Below are 21,373 nucleotides of genomic sequence, written 5' to 3' on the forward strand. Positions count from 1 at the left end.
AATTTGTCCAAACAATTTGTCCCTCAAAAAATAAGGACAATATTGTCCTCCTAAATACACTAAATGGGAAGAGGATCATTTTCCATAAAAATAGATGTGAAAAAATAAAAGTTGTGTAGCATTATTAGGATAAGTTAGGTGCTGTATATGCATAGATTTTTTTTTTCATAGTTTGGATTTAATTTTAAGAAAAATGATAACGCAAATTTTCCATAAAAAAATATCATAGGCATCAGAATTCTTTGTTTTCTTATAACAAAGTCTCATCATATTTTACAAACACTTGTTTTAGAAGCAAGAAACCGGTGCGTGTCTTTTCAGAGATGTTTATGATGCCGTGCTCCTTAGTTGTTGCTTCTGTTGGGGTATTTTTGTTGTGTTTAGTGTGTTTTGTTTTTATTTTGTTCGTTTTGTCCTGACCTTTGAGTTGAGGACAAATGTTTTTATTTTGACCTTTGGGTCGAGGGTTAAATTGGTATGTGGAATATCTCTCACGGCCAGAAAATAAGATAAGGGAAAACATAGGCTACCTATGTCTTAGATCTAGTCTGCTTTTGGAGGCCTCTGTTTTATAATTAAAGTTGTGTATGTGTTAGTCATGACTTCTGTAATAGATAAACTTTGATTGTAAGCATTTTATGATTGTATCTATGACTTTATAATTATATAACATTTAATTATATTATATTAAAACTTTATGCTCTATGATGATAGAGCTGTTATACTCTAGATCTTATAATAATGAAATTTGAAAGATTCTCTTAAAAAAAAATTATATTTATTTAATAGGAAGTAAGATCAACACCAAATCAAAAAATAAACCGATATCACAAGTTGTGGGTCATCGTTTACTATAATGGCCTATTTGAGCTGAAGAGCCTGAGGGGTTTAGAAATAATGGCCCAGCCCGTCCATAATGGTCAGAATCCGAGGTCCAGACCCGAAACAATTTAGGGCAGGACTATGCTGGCCCAGCAGGTGTCCGGGCCCAAAGATAAAAGGCGAAATATCATCAAAAAGAGAACCGGGGGTCCCACTAGAGGACATAGCGCCAACGACAAAGATACGACAAAATACAATCACCGCTCTCTGAAAAACGAACTCCGTAGGCTTCAGATCAGACTCACTCACTTTATGGACAAGTTTTGAACTCTCAGAGTATCTCTCTCGCCTAGCAGGGAAATGGAGTTTGCTCAATGCACTTCACGCTTGCTATGCGCCGGTAAGCTCAGTCCTCGAGAAGCTCGACGGATAACCAACCCGACGAGAACGGTCCCGAAGCAACAGAAAACCGCTCTCAAATTGGAAACGCGCGTTGGTAACTCGAGAAGGTCTTTGGTGGGTGTGAATGCTAGAGCAAGCGGCGGTGCTGCCGAGGCCGAGACCAGCACTGCGGTGGTGACGGAGAAGCCTGAATCGGGGCGTTTCCGAGTGTCTCAAGGCTATCCGACTCCGTTTGGTGCCACGGCTCGCGACGGCGGGGTTAACTTCGCCATTTACTCCGGCAATGCGGTCTCCGCCGTTCTATGCCTGATCAGTCTCTCCGATTTACAGGACGTGAGTTTTATCCGATTTCTCCGTCTTTGACGCTTTGTCCTTGAATTTGAGTGATTTAATTTGTTAATGAAGCCGTAGTGCTAAGCTACTAATATCTATAGAGTAGGAAAAATTACTAATTATAATCCTTCCCGAGCGAAGCCATTATGGATATCTGTGCTGATTTATGATAATTACGATCAAACTGAATGTTGTTGTTCAACTATGCTGCCTCCAAAATGACGGAGATTATCACTGCGAGCGGAGTGAATCAACCGACTGAAACATTTTCATCTGCCCGACCCTGGCCTCTTTGGCATGGTTTGATCAGTAAGGATCAAAGCCTGATTTTGTAGAATGGTGATATACTTAATAGCGAAAATAAATCATGTTCTTTTAACAAGATTGTTGGATTTTTTTTTGGCTGGTGGATGCATGTGTGAAACGTATTGAATTGAACTTGACTATGCTTTTCCTAGTGAAAAAAGAATTTGCAGCAAGTAAGTTATTTTTAGGTGTTTTTGGAGAGGTGAGCTGCATCTTTTTGATTCTCTACTGAAAGGGAGTGTACCAACCTCCGTTATGTGGGGGTCACAAATGCATCAAGAAGACACTAATAGTAGTTAGATTAATAGACATTTCTCGCTCACGCCTTCCTGAAATATCTTTTCAAATTTAATCACTAGATTTTTTAGACCTTTCTTGAAACTCTGAGAATATGAAAAGCTATGGAGTGTTTTTGCTTCAAAAATGGGACTATAAATCATTATAGGTGGTTGAACTTATATGGAAAGAAAGTTTTGAATAGGACTGGTTAGTCCTTATACAATAGTTTAGGACTCATTAGTTCTTTTGAGGGAAAGTAGCCCTTATCTGTTCGCTTCCCAATCATGAATTACAATATTCTAAAGACAACATATTATCGTGAAGACCAAAAAGTAATTATGGATGTCTGTGCTACTTAATGGAATTTGTGAACTGTAGTATATCTTGGAAAGCCAACAAATTTTTATGGCCTTCTATTCTATTTTTTCGTTCTAAGGAGTTGTTCCATGTTGTAATCACTAATCAGCAGTGATATTTTTCAAGTTTTGAATTTTACTAGAGCAGTTTTTGAAACAGCTGGATGTACTTTATTTTGATTAACTTGCCTGATACTATTTTGGGAACCCTTACTTGATCTTATGGGTCTTTAAGTCTCATAGTTTATCGGGTATGTATAACAAGTTATTGTCATTTACCTGATGCAGAATAAAGTGACTGAGCAGATCTCTCTTGATCCGTTGACTAATAAGACTGGTGATGTCTGGCATGTATTTCTGAAAGGGGACTTCAAAGATATGCTTTATGGCTACAAATTTGATGGAATTTTTTCCCCAGAAGAAGGACATTACTATAATTCTTCTAGGATTCTATTGGATCCTTATGCAAAAGTAAGGGCTTGCATGAGTTATTTAAATTGTTGGGTTTTTTTGGGTGTGTTTTTCCCCTTATTTCCTTTAATATTTACATATTTATCTCTATTTTTTTTTTTTATTGATAGAAATTTAACTCTGTTGACTCCTTAATTGAGGCAGGTTATTTGCTTCCTATGTCTAGATAGTATGATTTACGCATGATTGTCTTGTTTCTTAATCCAGGTTTTGCCTTTAAAATGCAATAGACTGATTTCCATTTCATTTGTTTAGGCAGTTATAAGCAGAGGGGAGTTTGGTGCTTTGGGACCTGATGGTAATTGCTGGCCCCAAATGGCCTGCATGGTACCTTCTTTTGTTGATGAGGTACTGTAGCTACATTAACTTCAATAACTGTGGGGTTTTTTTTTAAAATTTTAATTTTAATTTTAATTTTTTATAACTGTTATTACTTTGTATATTTTTCTTAATGCTCTAAATTACTGTTGAGGATCTTAAGGCACATATGATAGATTGAACTACATAAACATGTGACACTTTTCCGTTTATAATACTCTGTGGTATAGGATCATGATAATTGGTTACTGCATTATAAGATTAATTTAAAGAAATAACTTCATGTACTCAAAATATATACTTTGAGAAAATTGGATACTGAAATATTAAAGTAAAGCTAAATGTAATTAACGTGTTTCAAACTGGAATATTGCAGTAACTATACATTGAGCAAAAGTTTAGTGCTGACATAAGATCCTGGATTTTTTTTAAGGGATTTCAAAATTTTACCTACCGCTGTTCAGGCTTTCTGCTCAGGAAGCTAAGAAATTTTGGTTAAAACAAAAAGATGCTATTGAAGCAGCTGACCTCCTTGGTACACTTTGGTATATCTTATCAGCTGTTATTGAATTGGAGTTGAATCATTATTTTGAATTGCTAATAACTTGATGGAACCAAAGCTTTGCTGGTCCTTTGTGTGGGTGAGGAAAATCTTTATTGAGATGCTTATTAACAACTTACCCTTGATGCTGATTGACCATTTCCATTGAACTTTTGTCACTTACTCTCATTTTATTTGTCCTTTTTTTTTGAGATATCTCGTAATAGACATCCACTTTCCAAAATCGATTTTGAGAATCATAGGATTTTCCTAAGCTACCCATATTTTTTGGAAAGTAATTACTTATTAGCTCATGTTAAAGTAATAAATGATGTTCTCTTAGGTAGGTCATTTCACAATAATGGACAAATAAATTGAGGTCAAGGGACATATCGTTTTATTCTCTTTCCATTTAGTTTTCTCTACTCAAATCTACGACTTAAAAGGAACTTTTTTAACAATTGGTGTTGTCAAAATGAGGCTTTCAAAGTGGGGCTACTGGAAACAAAAGAAACAAAAGAAAAGATAGAATAAGAAGGGGATTCCTAAGAGGGAAGTTGGAGTTTGACTGATTAATGACACCATGAGTGAAACTTGTGGAAGATGGTTCATCTATGTGCAAGAACATAGGTAACTCTAATTAGATCGGATTAATGCTTAGTCGAGTTGGAGTTTTTGCATGAAACAGCTCATAATCTCTGATTGATGTGATATTTAACAAGCATGACAGCCCAGGAGAAGATGTAATCTGACGGTTAGAATGACAACTTATGGATTATGCAAAGAGTTAATGAATGATGTGATAATAGCAAGTTTTATACAATGTGTCATTTGATTTAGCATCTTTCTCTTGGCTCTCTTCTTTATTAAACTAGCCCTTAAACCATAAATGAACTTGGTACTCAGCTGGTCTGTGTGAAGTGTCTTCTATGAGAGTCTTGGGCCATTCTCTATCTGGTAATAGTCTCTTAAAGTCTTACGTGCATGGCAACAGTTTGTCTGAGTACCAACTCTGTAGTGTTAAATTCTCGTTATTGTAAGAACTTTCCTAGGTAAAGTAGCACTCCTACGAGGAAATTATAGTGCTACATTACAAGTTTTCATCCAATATGAAATTAATTATTTTTTCTCCCATTTGTTGTTTTCAGTTTGACTGGGAAGGAGATTTACCTCTGAAGTACCCACAGAGAGATCTTTTTATATATGAAATGCATGTGCGAGGATTTACAAGGCATGAATCCAGCAGAACTAAGTTCCCTGGTACATACCTTGGTGTTGTGGAGAAGCTTGATTACTTGAAGGTATGCTCTAGAGAACTAAACCAAACCTGGAAGGCTTTTTAGGAAAGTTTATTAAATAAAGTGAATATTATATTTACCTAAAAGTCAAAAAATATTTTTTTTTGATAAATAATAAGTATATTATCAAATGCGCAGAGGGGCGCAACCCATGTATACAAGAGGTATATAGGGAAACCCCTATTGATTAGAAATAGATTTACAAAGCTCTAAGAAATCAGAAAAGGTGGACTCATGCGAGTTCGACCAAGTCCCGCTCCAAGAGAACAAAGTATGTAACACCAACTTCCTCAACTCAATTATGCCGCTCTCATTATCCTCAAAGCTGCGTGCATTCCGTTCTCGCCATAAACACCACATTACACATAATGGGATAAGCCTTCACATACGCAAAGATGCCTATTACCCAATTGACCCCTCCAACTTTCCAAGATATCACTTACCTTTTGTGGCATAGCCCAACTCACTCCAAAGAGTTGAAAGAATACATTCCATACCTCATTTGCAACCTCACAATGTAGGAGTAGATGGTCAATGGACTCTCCACAATGTTTACACATATAACACCACTCCATTACCATAACATTCCTCTTTCGTAAGTTGTCCATGGTGAGGATTTTTCCCACCGTCGCCGTCCACACAAAGAAAGCCACTCTTGAGGGAGCCTTCACCTTCCAAATACTCTTCCACGGAGCAAATGTCTATGTTGGTGTAGAGAGAGTCTGATAATAGGATTTCACTTCAAAGGTATTTCTTTTTGACGGAATCCAACAAATTTTATCCTCAACTCCACATTGATTTTTTGGGAGTACAACAATGCAAAGAAGTGCGTTACCTCCTCAAATTCCCAATCATGCACGGGTCGAAAAAACTGGACATTCCAATGCAGAATATCATTCGGTCTCTCCATGTACTCCTTCACCCACGCATCCTTATTACATGCAATATTGAACAATCTTATTTTGCAACCTTGTAATATGTTCTTTCTGCAATTACTGTCTAAAAGACTGAAAGGAAAAGGTAAATTATATTCATCACTGATCAGTTATCAATAGATGAAGCCTCCATAAGGATTTTGGTGTAGTATGTTTTTCATTGAGATCCAAAATCCATCGTGGATTCAGAGTGAGATGCCAAACAGTCTCTGCACCTTATAAGTCCTACAATGTGGTAGCACTTGGTGATGGTAAGACTTACTAATGGACTGTGAATGTTTTGTTTTCTACTATGCTTTGAGCAGGAAGAATCTCTCATTTTCCTGTTGATTAGAAAAAGGTGCCCTTATCATATGAAGCATAAACTGATGGACAACAATTTGATCCACTTACACAGAAAATCTTTAAAAGTTTAGGTTACAGACATTCTTGGGTTAAGACAACTGATAGACAAATAAGTATATAATTGTAAGTATTGAGCATATATCCTGACATCAGCTTATGTGAGATTTTGTAACTGTAGTCCATAATTTATTTCAATTAAAATAATTGCTTGAGTTATACTTCCAACAACAAAATATATTCAATTGTTAACAGCTGAACTTCATTAAAGTCATCATAAAAATGTAGAGGAATGCTACACTTATTCCAATTTTTTTAAACAATTTTTTTACACCCATAGGTGGCTTTTAAACTACCATTGGATATGAGATGGATCTTTATTGGATTTTGATCCAATGATGGTTTTAAAAGCCACCTATGGGTGTGAAAAAATTGTGTAAAGAAATGAGAGTAAGTGTAGCATTATTCAAAAATGTATGATCATACATTGTTAATTTCTGGTGTCCTCAAGAGGTAGTGTTTATCTTGCAGGAACTTGGTGTCAACTGTATAGAGTTAATGCCATGTCATGAGTTCAATGAATTGGAGTATTTCAGCTACAACTCTGTCTTGGGTGACCACAAGTACAATGTTTCTACCTTTTTAATCTATAACAATGTTGTTTTCAAACTTTAATTTGAAACCTTTTTTTTTTCTTTGGTGGTATGATGCATTTTATTAATTAGTGTTCGTAGCTGACTAATGAATGACATGCCACAATATATGGTTCATACCAGATGGCTAAAACGAGGGTCATGTGGCCATTGACATGTCATGTCTCAACTGATCATGGGGTTAGGACTTGGTCCCCCCCTTTTTAGGGTCCATGAGCCTGAACCCATGCTTGGGGTTGTCAACCCATCATGACATTCGGTACCTTCTTGGGGTTGGATCAAAAATGTGCCATGATGTTATAATGCTTGGCTGAGGATGCAAACAAGTCCTAGGATGCTATTTTGAGCATGCAATCACACCACAGGACCCTCACTTTAGAATTACATGGAGGGAGCGGGGGTACTGTTCATAGCCAATAAACAGCCCCTTGAACCTCTCTTTTCTTCCCTCTTTGCAACCTCAGATGATCTTAATTCTGTCCTATGTGATTTAATCTTCGAACTGGTTGAAGAATTTATGGAATGGAACATATTAATCCCCCCTCCCTCCCTCCCTCTGCAAAAAATGAATAAAAAAAGTTTACAACCCATATTTCATTAGTCCACTGCAATTAGAACATTAATTTTGACCTGAAACTGTTAATCTAAAATATTTTATTAATACGACAATGAAAATAATTTTTGCTTTGCAGTGTCTTTATTGCTTTCCCTCAAAATGAGGTAAAAACAACAATTTTGTTTTCGAAATAATAATAATAATTTTTTAAAAAAAATTTGGAAACATGTTGACACATTTTAGTCATATCATTTCTTGTCCAGGGTGAACTTTTGGGGGTATTCAACTGTCAATTACTTTTCACCAATGATAAGATATTCATCTGGTGGTATGCATAACTGCGGCCATGATGCAATAAATGAATTCAAGCTGCTTATCAGAGAGGCACATAAAAGAGGAATCGAGGTGGCAACAATTGCAATATGGCTTAGCATTTATTATTATTATTTGTTTTTGAGTTTTCGATTCTAATTCTACTTAAGCAGGTGGTCATGGACGTTGTTTTCAATCACACAGCTGAAGGGAATGAAAAAGGCCCCATTTTGTCTTTTAGAGGTGTTGATAATAGTGTCTTTTACATGCTTGCACCTAAGGTGTGTCTCTTGAAAACATTACAATTTGTTTCTTCTAGTCTTGGAATTCTTTTTTTTGGAGAATGTCAATAATACAAACTGCTCCTATATACAGTGATCTTTTTTTTTTTTTTTTTTTTTTTAACCTTTTGAGAGAAGCATATCATTCTAATATTTGTAAGCCTTCTTGTTTTCTTGTTTGTTCAGATTTTATGGTCATTGAATCTATTTGATGAAAAAGTCTATAAATACCTGTAAATTTGGTCAGCTAATGTTTGAATAGCCATCACTCTTGTTCAATGATCAAGAATGGAGATCTGTGATCAAATCTAATCTCTTGTATTTTATGGGGTTTGATTTGAGAATACCGTACTTATATACTATACTTAAGTCCTACTCCTTTGTGTAGTAGTTCTTATGAAATTAAGATAGTAAAGCAAACAATTTATAGGTACTGTTTGTGTGTCAATTTACGATAATGTATCATAAAGCAGTTAAAAAGAAGAAGATATGTTTTCTAAGGATATGACATGCACCCTATGGCTTTTGGCTTTTCTTAAACTGGAGTGGTTGGATAAGATGGAAGTTTGTTGACTAAAGTCGTCAAAGATTGTCCATTTGTTGGGAAACCAGAAAATGAAGGCTCCCATTTTGTACCTTCTAGGCTGGTTAAACTGACATGCTAACTTTTTTACTACTGTTGTCAAATTGGTCCATTTTGGTTTGGTTCTGTCCATTCTAGCCCATTCAGTTTTTGGTAAACATCCTAACTTTTATTTTCTTCTTTTTCCCCTTTTTTATTTTTCTACTTCTTGAGCATTATATATAATTTCGATTTTCTCCTTTGCAATTTTCTTTTTATATTTTTTTATTTCCATGTGTATGAAATTTATACACCAATCTTGTGGCCATTTCTTAGCAGTCAATCTGAAACAAATGACCAGATTAATCACATGTGTCTCAATTTGTTCCAATAAATAAATTAAACCACCTACCAACTCAAGTTTGGTTATGTAGGTGTTTGAACATCTAATGTCCATATGCAGAATTGCTTTAAAAGCGCACCAGTGAGAATTCCATCGTGCAGTAAGCTTTAAGCTAGCTTGGGTTGACAGCTATTTGAAAGCTTTATTACATTTGTTTAATTCTATCTTCCTCATTTGATATACCTTTAGATTATTTACTGTGAACTAAACATTCTTTAATGGTTTTGCAGGGAGAGTTCTATAATTACTCTGGATGTGGTAACACATTCAATTGCAACAATCCTGTCGTACGTCAATTTATAGTTGACAGCTTAAGGTAGATTTATAAGAACTGTTTATAACAGATATTTTATCCTATGTTATTTTCTCAAGTCTCCAGTTTTACCTGATTTAGCCAGCAAATATCCTAGGCATTTAAAAATCTTTTAAATCGTAGTTTTATGGGGACTATGTTGACTTCTATTGGATATATGTATCCATCTTTTACAGACTTAAAATGCATATATTTACCAAGGCATCCTCTGCACTCTTTTTATTTCATCATTACTTATCAAAAAATATATATTTACCAAGGCATGCATGAGAACCTACAGAAGTTATAATAAAAGATATTTTTATGTAACAAGCATTCTTTTACAAAATTATCCTAAATTTTCAGTTTTGATATTTGTACAACAAAAAAACTCCTTTGGGTTTTAAAGTCACAGGTTTGATGGATGTTGAGATTTTCCAGTTACACTGGGACAACATGGCTGCAACACTAAGCATAATCCATATGGCTGTGGTGGCAACCTTAATAAGTCCGAAAAAGTTTGCTGCAATTCAGAAATAAAAGTTTTAGTATAAGTGAGCCATTATTGAACAACCTCTGAGACTATAATATGGCATGATGTATGATTTAATAGAAGAGTTTTGCGTATAAAGTGATATTAATCATGCCAATCTCTCATCATTTAAAGTTCAGTTTTTTCTTGTATTCTCGCTTATGTGTGTTTCGTTATCATGTAGAATGATAATAATGTTATTTTTTTCAAACCTTCAGCCATGTCTTGTGTCTAAAAATTAGCCATAGGTTGGTGATAGTTGGAAAGTTCATCATCAACTGGTTTATATATTGCTTTTGTGGTTCCATTTTTCCCTTTTTTTTTTTCATAACATGATAACAGTATCATTTTAATAAACAAAAATGTTTAAAAAAATGAAGCATGAGTTTCTTAAGGTTTTGGCTTAGTTTCAAGATGAAAAATTTGTTAATATTGCTTCCTAATTTTGTATCATCATTGTTCTTTATGGCTTAGGATGCTGGTGAAGCATTCTTTAAATTAGTGTAAATTACATTCTCTCTCTCTCTCCCCTCCCCCCAAAACTACCACCTCCACTCATAGTTCTAAACTTTGACTCACTTGAACTGACCACTACCATTTTGTTTTGAGTTGCATACCGGGTCAGATTGGGCCATTAAAGTTGACAGAATCTATCACACGAGTCTCTCATGGCACAGAGTCATATATATGCAATACATATATTATAGGGTAAAATTACACTTTGCACTCTCAAATTACTGCCCCATTTGTACTCATACCTCTAAAATTTGACTCACTACAATTTGCCCCACACACATGACATGTTTTCCATCCACATTTAACTGCCTAATCTGAGCTGGGGTGCAACTCGGAACAAAACGGTGGGTCGTAGGGTTGAGTTGTAGAACTGCAACTTATACTCTTATAGCATTTATATAGATTAACTGTAAGAGGTGCAAGCCCAAGTTACAACGTATGAATCTTCTTGTGTTGGTCAATTGAGATATGCATCCATTTTCAACAAATGTAAAAGGAATACAGCTCAGCTACAAAGTAAAGGATCTTGTTCGTTAGTAGTTACATCACTGCTTTGCAAAAATCTAGCATCCAAGATTCTTAAGTTGGGTCAGCAGCTGCAGGCTTTAGTTTCTTTAAAAGAATCCAAATTGTTTCCTATGGTGTCCTATGCCATAAATGGACATAGTCAAGAGCTTGATGAAGTTGGTGAAAAGCATATTTTCCTGGCACCCTTTCTTTTTCGTATGGTGTCATATTCCATAAATGAATATGAAGGTCTTCTGTAAATAAGCTGTCCAAGACTAATATGCAATACTCTCCTTTGGTGTACTGTGATGTGTGTTTAGTTATAGAAATGACAATATTAATGAAAACTAGAAAGAAGAAGTAATGTTTATTAAAGTGGAAAAAGAAAAAGTAGGTCTGCAGTTCCATAACAGAGATAATGCTAATATTGCCCTAAAGAAGGCATTGCCTCGGAGCAGTGAAGAATGAAGATACTGAAAAGGAAAAGACTTGTCTAATTCAAGTTTTTCAGTGCTGTTGATAAATAAAAATTGGGTGGTATGCCATTTGATATACTTGAGTCTTGTGCAATGTCATGTTACTTGTATTGGTTTTATTCCTTCTCTTCTATCACGTTCTGAGGTAATGAAGGTGTGCATGATACACAATTCACTTTACCTTTTAACTTCCATTGTTAGTTTGCTCATATTTCTGTGTAACAGATATTGGGTGACAGAAATGCATGTTGATGGATTTCGCTTTGATCTTGCCTCTATTATGACCAGAGGAAGCAGGTTATCCTATAAAACTATTTGCCAGATCCTCTCTGACCTAGTTCAGTCGTTACTGGAGATTAATTTTTTTTTATTTTTTTCTGAGTCTTGTTTATTATCTTTCCTTCTTTGCCAACAGTCTCTGGAATGCAGTTAATGTGTATGGGAAGCCAATAGAAGGTGACTTGCTGACGACTGGCTCTCCACTCAGCAGTCCTCCATTAATTGACATGATAAGCAATGATCCAATACTTCGTGGAGTGAAGGTTGTTACTGTAGATTCCTTTCTTATTTCCCCATGCAAATCTTAATCTGTTTTCATCAAGGCTTTCTCTCTCAAAAGTATAAGACATCTGAAGGCCATGTGAAAATGAATTAACTTGTTTAAATGATTTCAATAACAATTAACAAAAAGATTCGTCAAATATTGCTTCAACTTTTATATATCTATGAAGAGAAATTTTAAATGATTTGTCAAATAAATGTTAAAAGTGCAAATGTGGTGGTAGTTTATATATCTATGAAGAGGTATATACGTCAAATATTGCAAAATCGGAACATCTCCCTATTTTTAGAAATTTTTTGGGTTTTATTTGTGAAAAGAGGGTCCTACTAGGATGCCATATAGGTTAGGCTTTGTTTGATAAGGTTATTACTTGGTGAATAAGGAATGTAGAGCCTATAAATTAGCCTATTGTAGAATGAAACCATTATTTAGTTTTCAATCAAGAGCATTTCCTTGAGAATTTTCTCAATTATCTCGTGGATTCTAACCTATAACTTTATTTTCTATCAGCAGTCCTTTGCTGCCATCACCATTCTCTTCTTTAAGATCATATTCTAGAGATTAGAGAGAGAAATTACCTTGTAGAATGGGAAGATAAGAATGGCCATTTTGAGTCAAGGTCAGATAAAATAGGTGACATAAAAAGCAAAATTGGTATATCCATAGTTTTATTGATATTTTATAAAGCATCAATCTGCCATGATTGGAAAGATAATAATAATAATTATAAAACAAAAATATCAAATTATTAATCAGGTTGCTGGTTAATAGCTTTATGCTGAGAAGATACCCTATTACCTGGCGAAGTGCGCAGCTGAAAATGCCCATACGCCATTTCCTCGGCCTTAATGCTGCTTCTTTCAGATGAACTGATTTCTTTCGGATTTAGTTGCTCCCATGCTGCATCTTTAATGCATTCCTGTTCTTTATTCTGTAGTAATTACGTCATGTTCATTATCTAACTGTTGTTTTCTCTGGCTTCTGGATTTTTGCATGAACATAGAATATCAAGCATACCAGCATCTAACTTTCACTGGTTTCAACCATTGATTGGCAGTTATTCCTATCTGTACATCTGCCATGTTGTCAAAAGTGTTACAACTAAACTTATTCTATGCCTATTTCAAGTAGCTTATTGCTGAAGCATGGGATACGGGCGGCCTATACCAAGTTGGCATGTTTCCTCACTGGGGTATTTGGTCAGAATGGAATGGGAAGGTCAGAGCAGATATTAAACTGTTGTATTCATTCCACATGTATAGTTTACAAAGATATATGCTGGCTACTTCTCTGCTTGTTAATCAACTAAGTAAGAATCGCTCACTTCTGTTAACTATTCCAATATAAAGAGTTTTTGCTTGGATTTAGCATGTAAACTAGAACCTGATAATTTCATCCTACATTTATTTGAATTTCTTGAAGAGGTTCACAAAATTATTATTTGTTACAATTCTTTCTCCTCTGTTGGTGTATCTTTAGGTGTAGGACTTGTAACATACTCATGCGTTAGTGGTCATATGGTATCCTGACCAGAATAATCCAGAGCTTTTACGATAATTGTCCTCAGCACCTTCCAAACAATTCATCTCTCAAAGGCTTTGTAATCCATGCCAGATTAAGCTAACTCACCTAAATCAGTAGATCACAGTTCAGTGTATTGATAGCTTAACAATGGACTATTTTGGTTACCATTCTTGAGACCTCTTTGAGTTTCAACTGTTTAATCTCAATCCGACTATTCTTCTTCCACTTTTTTAACCTTCTGCTGCTCCTTTCTTCCCAGGCCATTGGCAATTATACATGGTGTGGTGCCTTATTCCATAGAACCTCCTAGGCAAAACCATACTTCACTTTTTACATACATTTACCATGTTGCTGGATAATGTGTGAGTGAGATTTGATGTGTATATTCTTTTCAATTTCAGTATCGCGACACAGTGCGGCAGTTTATCAAGGGTACTGATGCCTTTTCCGGGGCTTTTGCTGAATGCCTTTGTGGGAGCCCTAATTTATATCAGGTAATGTTGTTGTTGTCTTTCTTCCATTTTGTAGCCCATGAAGTCACATTGTTTTCTGTGATAATTCTTTTTTATGCTCATGAAATTTCGATTTTACAATATTTCTTTTCCATGCTATTGTTTAAATTCTGCCTTAATAAACCATCTTTTGGAGTGATCAAGCTTTGTTTCAATTGACATGTTATAAAATTCTATTTTTTGGAGCACATAATCTTAGGTATGCTGAATGTATTTCTTGAGCAGCTTTCCTTAGTATTTCCTTGAACCAGGGAGGAGGAAGGAAGCCATGGAACAGTATCAACTTTGTATGTGCGCATGATGGTTTTACTTTGGCAGATTTAGTGACTTATAACGGCAAACATAACTTGGCAAACGGGGAAGATAACAATGATGGGGAGAATCATAACAATAGCTGGAACTGTGGACAGGTAGATACTTGTATACATAAATACTATAATTGCTGGTTTTGGATTTGCTGGATGCTTGGTATTACTCGTGTGATAAGGTCACCTACATGAATCCACTTATCTGACATTGATGTAAGGCCTACAAAGTTTCCGTAGTGGTTCACCTTTGAAGGCCCCAAAATTGACATGGCTGACTTTATGCTGGACCATAATCAAAATGCATGTGAGTCAAGTGTGCATTTTATATACGTTCCATAAGACTAAATTTTTCCTTTGGATTCATTGCTTCTTTTTTTTCTTTTTTTTTTCCTTTTCCATGCATATATTTATATGTTTTTCTGCCTTCTTGTTGAGTTTATACAACGACTACAAAAAGTCTGTGGGTCATCTTTAATAACTGAGTATTTGATATCTTGTTGTCGTGTCTAGAGTCCTTGAAAGTAGAAGACTGCTAGAATTTTAATCAGAGAGGATAATTTCTGCGAGATGTACTTGGCAAGAGTAAAGAAAAAGGATGAATTTAGTTGTCAGGGACTTTAGTGATGTAGCATGATCAGGCATCTAACCATGTAAGCAGATAGTGATCAATATGTCCTGGGACCATAATACCTCATTGCTATCGTTTCTATTACTTTTTTGTTTTTCTGTTTTGGTGGAAAATCTTCTTTGTTTTCTTTCTGTGTTTATCTTTCTTCTTTTTTTTTTCTCTTTCCCCCCTTTTGATCAAAGAAAAAGTTATGCTCCTTACTTGTTAATGGGATACAACTGCGAGTGTTTCATTTTTGAATGTTTCTTGAAGCCTGGGTCAAATGAAATATGAAAAGCATCAGTGGACTCAAAATCTGTACAAGCCATTGAAAAACCACAAAAAAAAAAAAAAAAAGGTCAAGAGCATATCATTCTGTAACTTAGTCTAAACATATGTTTCAGATTTCCAAAGGGGTTTTGCTTTAGTGAGATAAGTGAGAAGTTAAAAAACATTTATGAAACATCAATTTAGTACTCCATTCTTAGAGTTTTTTGGTTGTGCTGGCATCTGCTTATGTCAATTTCTTCTGAAATATTCTTGCAACTTTCACATTAATTTCTTGATACTACAATATTCTATACAATGAGTTGTAAGTTCTGTTGGATATCCTATTACTTGTTGATGCAAGTTCTCATTCTGTTTCTGAAAGCAATTATTTAGGAGGGAGAGTTTGTGAGCTTATCTGTCAAGAAATTGAGGAAGAGACAAATGCGGAATTTCTTCCTCTGCCTCATGGTTTCTCAAGTAAGGTTCATTTATATAGCGCATTCCGTACCCTTTAAGTATATGTTCACTCTCTATGATATGAGTAGCATATGTTATTAGAATGTGTTTTCTTGATTAGTTGCTCTAAGAGACCTACTTTGTCACCTGCTACCGTTTTTCAAAGTCTAAGTCCTGGCAACATCATTCTCTATGTGCATTTTTTATTTTTTATTTGGATAGGTTCTCATATTTATACTTTCAGCTTTCAGGTAAATAATAAATTTTTATCAACTTTTACTCCATTTACTACCAATCCGCGTATAGATAGAAAAGTTGATGCTGGAAAGGTTTCCACATGTAGAACAGTAATGTTGATAATTCCTCATGTAGACTGTAACTTAGGGGTTTTATTTAAATAGTATTGTTCTGGAGTTGAGTATCATGTATTGGAGTTCTGACCTTCGAAAAAGGTTGAATCAACAACTTATGATTATGTTTGTTGGATCACTAAACTGTCTGTGATTCAGTAATTTTCTTGGACTTGCAAACATGAAATTAGAGTTTTCCTTTAATGTTTCAAATGAGTCTTTTCTAGCATGTGTATGCCCCGCGTGCTTAATACATCTTGCAAAATTCTTGTCAGGAGAACTCAAACTTTTATGTATTGCCCCAACATGTTATTTTGTTTATGAAAAGAATGACGAGTAATTACTAACAGGAAAAATAATAAGACAAAAATAAAAATAAAAATAAAAATCTTGAAAGGGGATGCTTAGGGTATGCTTGGGTAAGGAATACAATGGACTGGGAATGCAACAATACTCGGTTACTTTTGTAAGCGTTCACAATTTGATATGAATTTCAGTGTTCACACAACGCGTAGAATGTTCTAATATATTACCCAAATTACCTCCTGTTCTATATCAGACATAAATGTGCTTTAGTTGTATCTTTTGGGACCAACTTCTGAGCAATTTTTACACAAATGGTACTTAAAGTACGCTTTTTTCTGACCTTAATTTTTATCTATTCAGGGTGTTCCGATGATACATATGGGTGATGAATACGGTCACACAAAAGGGGGAAACAACAATACATATTGCCACGATAACTATGTGATTCCTCTACGCTTTGCTGATCTCTGTGCTTCTATGAAATCCATTTATTGACTGTTTACTGATTTTCAGCAATCTTGCAGCTTAATTACTTTCAGTGGGATAAGAGGGAAGAGTCTTCATCAGACTATTTCAGATTTTGCTGCCTTATGACCAAATTCCGCAAGTAAGTCTTCATCGACTTTGCTTATTTAGTTAGCTTTCTGATTGACCTTTTGTTTAAAAGAAAAATCTCGCTCAATGAATGTGAGTAATGATCTTGCAGAGAATGTGAGTCGCTTGGCTTAAATGACTTCCCAACAGCAGAGAGGCTGCAGTGGCATGGTCATGCTCCTGGGATGCCAGACTGGTCTGAAACCAGCCGTTTTGTGGCCTTTACACTGGTATGCTTTCTTGCCAACTTGGTGCCTTCTCTGGGGTATTGGCTCTGCTAACAGGATCATTGTTTTAGATCCCATTACTAAGCATAACTAGCTCCGCTGAATGCAAACCGGAGTCGCATTTTTTATTAACCGAGCTTAGTTTACCAAAGTGGATATAAAACAGAAGAATGATTTATGCGTTGCATGTAATTCATGTTCCCTGGTGTTATCATTAATTATTGCTTACCAACTTGGTGTAGGACTAACATACTCTAGTGGTCATTTGTTGTTTCCATCAAAGTTAATCCTTTGCCTATTACATCTCTCATGTAAAATGCATGGAAATTCGGTCCCAGTTTTCTCCGTCACTATGTTCTTGCTTTAGACTTTATATGACTAACATTGTATTCAGTTGAGATGTATCCTCATGAGGCATGAACTTGAATCCAGATTGACTCGGTGAAGGGAGAAATCTATGTTGCCTTCAATTCCAGTCATTTACCGGTCACAATTACATTGCCGGAGCGGCCTGGATTCAGATGGGAGCCCTTGGTGGACACCAGTAAGCAAACACCATATGACTTCCTCTCCGGTGACGTTCCAGAAAGAAATACTGCAGTTAAACAGTATGCGCATTTCCTTGACGCCAACCAGTACCCCATGCTTAGCTATTCTTCCATCCTCCTCTTACTCTCTCCAGAAGAAAATGCTTAGCTCAAAGTCGCATGCGGTCAAAAACCCTACTGCCTTGAAAATAGATTGCCTCCATCAATTTAGTATATATTCGAAATCCTTAGATATTTCGATGTATATATAAAAAAAATAAATAAATAAAAAAAATAAAAAAAGAATGTATCAAAATCCCTGTATCATAGTCTTGGAGACTAGCAGATCGTGGAGCAGTGAACAAAAATATAGATATTGAATATGAAAAGAAGGGAGGAAACAAAGGAAAAAATAAATAAAAAATAAAAGGAACTCATACCGAAAAAGGGAATTTATCTTGTAGGTGTCTTTATTGTGGGCCACACTAGTAGGTGTCGCCTACATGTATCATAGCATCCTTTTGTTGGAAATCATCTTGTACATCTTTCTTCTTCTCCATGATGAATGAATTAGCATCTCACTTATGGAAAATGTGCATAATGTCTTTAGAGAGAGAGAGAGAAATGAAAGATAAATCAATTGTAAATAATAGATGGATTTTACTATCGGAAGGGTGCTAGACAGCCAAGTGATAGATATTTTATATTTTTAAACGCTTAAAGATGTTCTTATTAAAGAGTTAAAAGTAATAAAATAAAGTTATATGAATTTATACAAATTCAGCCTGTTTAACAAACTAGCCAATATTTGAATTCAATTCGGGTTGTTTAATATTAACTAGACTTGAATCGAATTTGAAGAAAAATGAACTCGAAAAAGCACAATCATAGGGACAGTGATTTACAGTATTTTTTTTTTAAAAAAAAAAAAATTGTAAAATTTTAAATTACATAATAGCATCGAATTACTTAAAAAATGTCATGTATTCAAAAAGTGACATATTATTAAAACAATCAAAAATAATTACTTCTCAAAAATACTCTTTTTTCTTTACTTTTGCAAAAATGCTTCTTTCTCATAAAACTAAAAAAAAAAAAAAAAAAAATTGAAAGGAAGTTTTTAGCTTAAAGTTTTTCTATAGCATAAAGAATAAAAACATGATAAAAATATAATTTTAATGGTAATATATCACTTTTTTATTTTAATAGGTATCATTTTTAAAACCCTTTTAACTAAAAAGTAAGAATCTACAAACCTGACCGTTAATTCACAAAAGAAAACGCGCATGTAACATGATTCTCTCTTAATTACAAATGAACTGATTAATATTTAGTTAAATTATTTGATTTAAAATCAGCAGCATCCTATTCAGTTACACTAACCGCAGCATGTGTACTATTTCTTGTTAGGTCCGCCGTATATGACAAGACGAGAAAGCAAAAGAGAGAGAAAATAAGAATTACTTTAATTTTTAATTGTGCAATTGACCATAAAAAAAATAATAATAATAAAATGAAAGCAATTTTGGCTTCTGGAGAGGTCTAGAGAGAGAGGGACAGAAAGCTAGAACCTTCTATCTCTCTCCGTCTTTGCCTACTCTTTTATTTCCTCTTTTTGCAATCAGTCTCTGCGATTTTCTGAAATAGGCAAAGTCCCCTGATTATGATAACTACGAAGATGAAGAGGAAGGATCTTGAGCTCGACGAGTTCAGCGACGATTTCTCTGATTTCTCTCTGTCTTCTCCGGCACGGAAGATTCGCCGCCTCGTACGTTTCCTTTTCCTTCCTTTTGCTAAGCTTTTTGTTTTTTTCCCTTCCTTTTCTTTGTCTCCCTATTAACCCGTATTTTTGGGTTTTTGTGCGTGTTTAGGATGCTGAGTTGCCGCCGATTATGGAGGAAGAGGAGGCGGAGATTCCTCTGGAAGTAGGCGGAGGAGTGGCAGAGGATATGGAACTTCCGTCCAACGAGGAAAGGGCTATTGTTCTCTTCAAACCTGTGAATGCTTCCCTTTTCCATTCACAACCTTCGAATCTTTCTTTCTCTGTTGATTCTCATATCATTTCTGGCTTCAAGAGTAAGCATCCATTACCCATTTTGCCTTCTCTTTAGTTTTAGCTGCTTTCGTTTTGCTTTTATTCTTCACAAAATTATGAAAATTAAAACAAAAATTATGTGCTTGCCCATTTCATTTAGTTGGCTATGTAACACGGGTTGGCTCTCGATTTTAGACCCATTTAAATTTTAACCAGCAATTGAACAAGGAGAAGTTTGTGTTGTGCTTGTTATGTTTGTGAAAATGCCGCTTAGAAATTTCTACACGGTTTGGCAGATCAATTACTTGGGTCGAGCCAGTGTGGTCACGTAAAATCAGCTGAGGAAGAAGCTATGAGGGACGAGAATGGCGATTGTTTGGCTGTGGTTCCATGGGTTCCCTCTCAGCTTTTTCCTGCACCGGCCACCGAGATTTCCCGAATGGACGCTCCTGAGTTGATGGAAGAGGCGGAAGAAATGGAAGCAGCGACGATGGATATTGAAGAAGACAACAACAACAACAATACAAGCATAGAGCAAGGCCACCCTAATGCACATGCGTATAGTGACGTAGCGGGAAGCGATGGCTTGCATCAGTGCCAGCAACTGTACCACTGCATGATAGAACAGCTTCCCCAGAACACTTCCACTCCCATTACATGGTTCCGGTGAAAAAACAACACATTTTTAGTTTTTGTTCGTTTTGGAGGGTAGATCTGAATTGACCAGTGGATGGGATTTGTGGGGGGTTGTGGTGAGTGCTGGGAATGGAGGCCCTTTCTTTGATGGCTTTTGGGTTGGTTTTTAGTGTCCTTCAACAGGAAGCCATTTTGGATGCTGGGAACTTGCTGTAGAAAAGAAAAAAAGAAGGGAAATGGTGCTGTAAAAAGAAAATAGTGCTGCAATGGGCAACCAATGTAGAAATTAATATGTTCTTTTTGTTTCCTCATCAGTTGTTTTGCGTTTTATTCAAAATTTAATGTTACCCTGCGACCATAAGAACATGCTTACCTACTAATTACTCTATAGAATTTGTTTTGCTTTATTTTATGATTTCCAACAATTCATTCTCTCTGTGTGAGTTGGAAGAGGGGATAAGCAGCCAAAATAACAAAAATGATGTTTTTTATTAGCTAAAAAGTTCCTAACACACTTCTGAAGGTACTTGGTATTGGTATGAGGGAGATGGGACAGATATCTGATTGACAAGACAGCCTCCCCAACGCTGGCTGGAAGAAAGAAGAAAATATCTCAACAACTCTTCAAGCCATGTGCCATTGGTGTAGCCAATGTATTACAATGAGCATTTCAGTGCAACTTCTGGGCCTATCCTATCTACTTTCATCGGCATGAATAGCCTTTATAACCAAGCTTGTGAAACATGTGGATTAGCTAGCTCATCAACTTTTTGACAGAGCCAGACCCAACTCTCATTGGTATTCTTCCTTCCTGTGCTACTGATTCACAGTCCACAGAAGATCGGATGCAATTTTTGCTTATAATTTCAAGTGGAGAATTATTGGTTGCCCAAAGCCATTGTACGAAGAATATAAAGAGCACATAAGATTGAATGCTACTGAATTTTTATTCTTGCCTTATCATTG

General features: G+C 35.5%; 2 protein-coding genes across 2 annotated transcripts; both read left to right on the top strand.

The window, feature by feature from the left end:
* Positions 1 to 1,111: 1,111 nt before the first annotated feature.
* Positions 1,112 to 18,283, top strand: LOC132183838 (isoamylase 1, chloroplastic). The gene is made up of 18 exons (XM_059597292.1): positions 1,112 to 1,557; positions 2,787 to 2,969; positions 3,225 to 3,317; positions 4,977 to 5,129; positions 6,935 to 7,026; positions 7,876 to 8,017; positions 8,098 to 8,205; positions 9,401 to 9,486; positions 11,719 to 11,790; positions 11,909 to 12,035; positions 13,187 to 13,273; positions 13,981 to 14,073; positions 14,343 to 14,501; positions 15,670 to 15,753; positions 16,749 to 16,829; positions 16,913 to 16,995; positions 17,095 to 17,212; positions 17,642 to 18,283. The coding sequence occupies exons 1-18, from the start codon at positions 1,183 to 1,185 to the stop codon at positions 17,903 to 17,905; spliced, it is 2,400 nt and encodes a 799-aa protein (XP_059453275.1). The 5' UTR covers positions 1,112 to 1,182; the 3' UTR covers positions 17,906 to 18,283.
* A 989-nt stretch (positions 18,284 to 19,272) lies between these two features.
* On the top strand, positions 19,273 to 20,814 carry LOC132183799 (uncharacterized). The gene is made up of 3 exons (XM_059597228.1): positions 19,273 to 19,504; positions 19,608 to 19,812; positions 20,068 to 20,814. The coding sequence occupies exons 1-3, from the start codon at positions 19,400 to 19,402 to the stop codon at positions 20,439 to 20,441; spliced, it is 684 nt and encodes a 227-aa protein (XP_059453211.1). The 5' UTR covers positions 19,273 to 19,399; the 3' UTR covers positions 20,442 to 20,814.
* The last annotated feature ends 559 nt before the right edge of the window (positions 20,815 to 21,373 follow it).

The sequence above is a fragment of the Corylus avellana genome, chromosome ca6 (assembly GCF_901000735.1).
Source record: "Corylus avellana chromosome ca6, CavTom2PMs-1.0".
Taxonomy (NCBI): Eukaryota; Viridiplantae; Streptophyta; class Magnoliopsida; order Fagales; family Betulaceae; genus Corylus; species Corylus avellana.

Excerpts from the sequence above, each read along its gene's own strand:
- LOC132183838 (XM_059597292.1), top strand. The coding sequence starts at position 1,183 with ATGGAGTTTGCTCAATGCACTTCACGCTTGCTATGCGCCGGTAAGCTC. Across the intron at positions 5,130-6,934 it reads AGAAGCTTGATTACTTGAAG|GAACTTGGTGTCAACTGTAT; the intron begins GTATGCTCTAGA and ends TTTATCTTGCAG. Across the intron at positions 7,027-7,875 it reads TCTGTCTTGGGTGACCACAA|GGTGAACTTTTGGGGGTATT; the intron begins GTACAATGTTTC and ends TTTCTTGTCCAG.
- LOC132183799 (XM_059597228.1), top strand. The coding sequence starts at position 19,400 with ATGATAACTACGAAGATGAAGAGGAAGGATCTTGAGCTCGACGAGTTC. Across the intron at positions 19,505-19,607 it reads CACGGAAGATTCGCCGCCTC|GATGCTGAGTTGCCGCCGAT; the intron begins GTACGTTTCCTT and ends GTGCGTGTTTAG. Across the intron at positions 19,813-20,067 it reads TATCATTTCTGGCTTCAAGA|ATCAATTACTTGGGTCGAGC; the intron begins GTAAGCATCCAT and ends ACGGTTTGGCAG.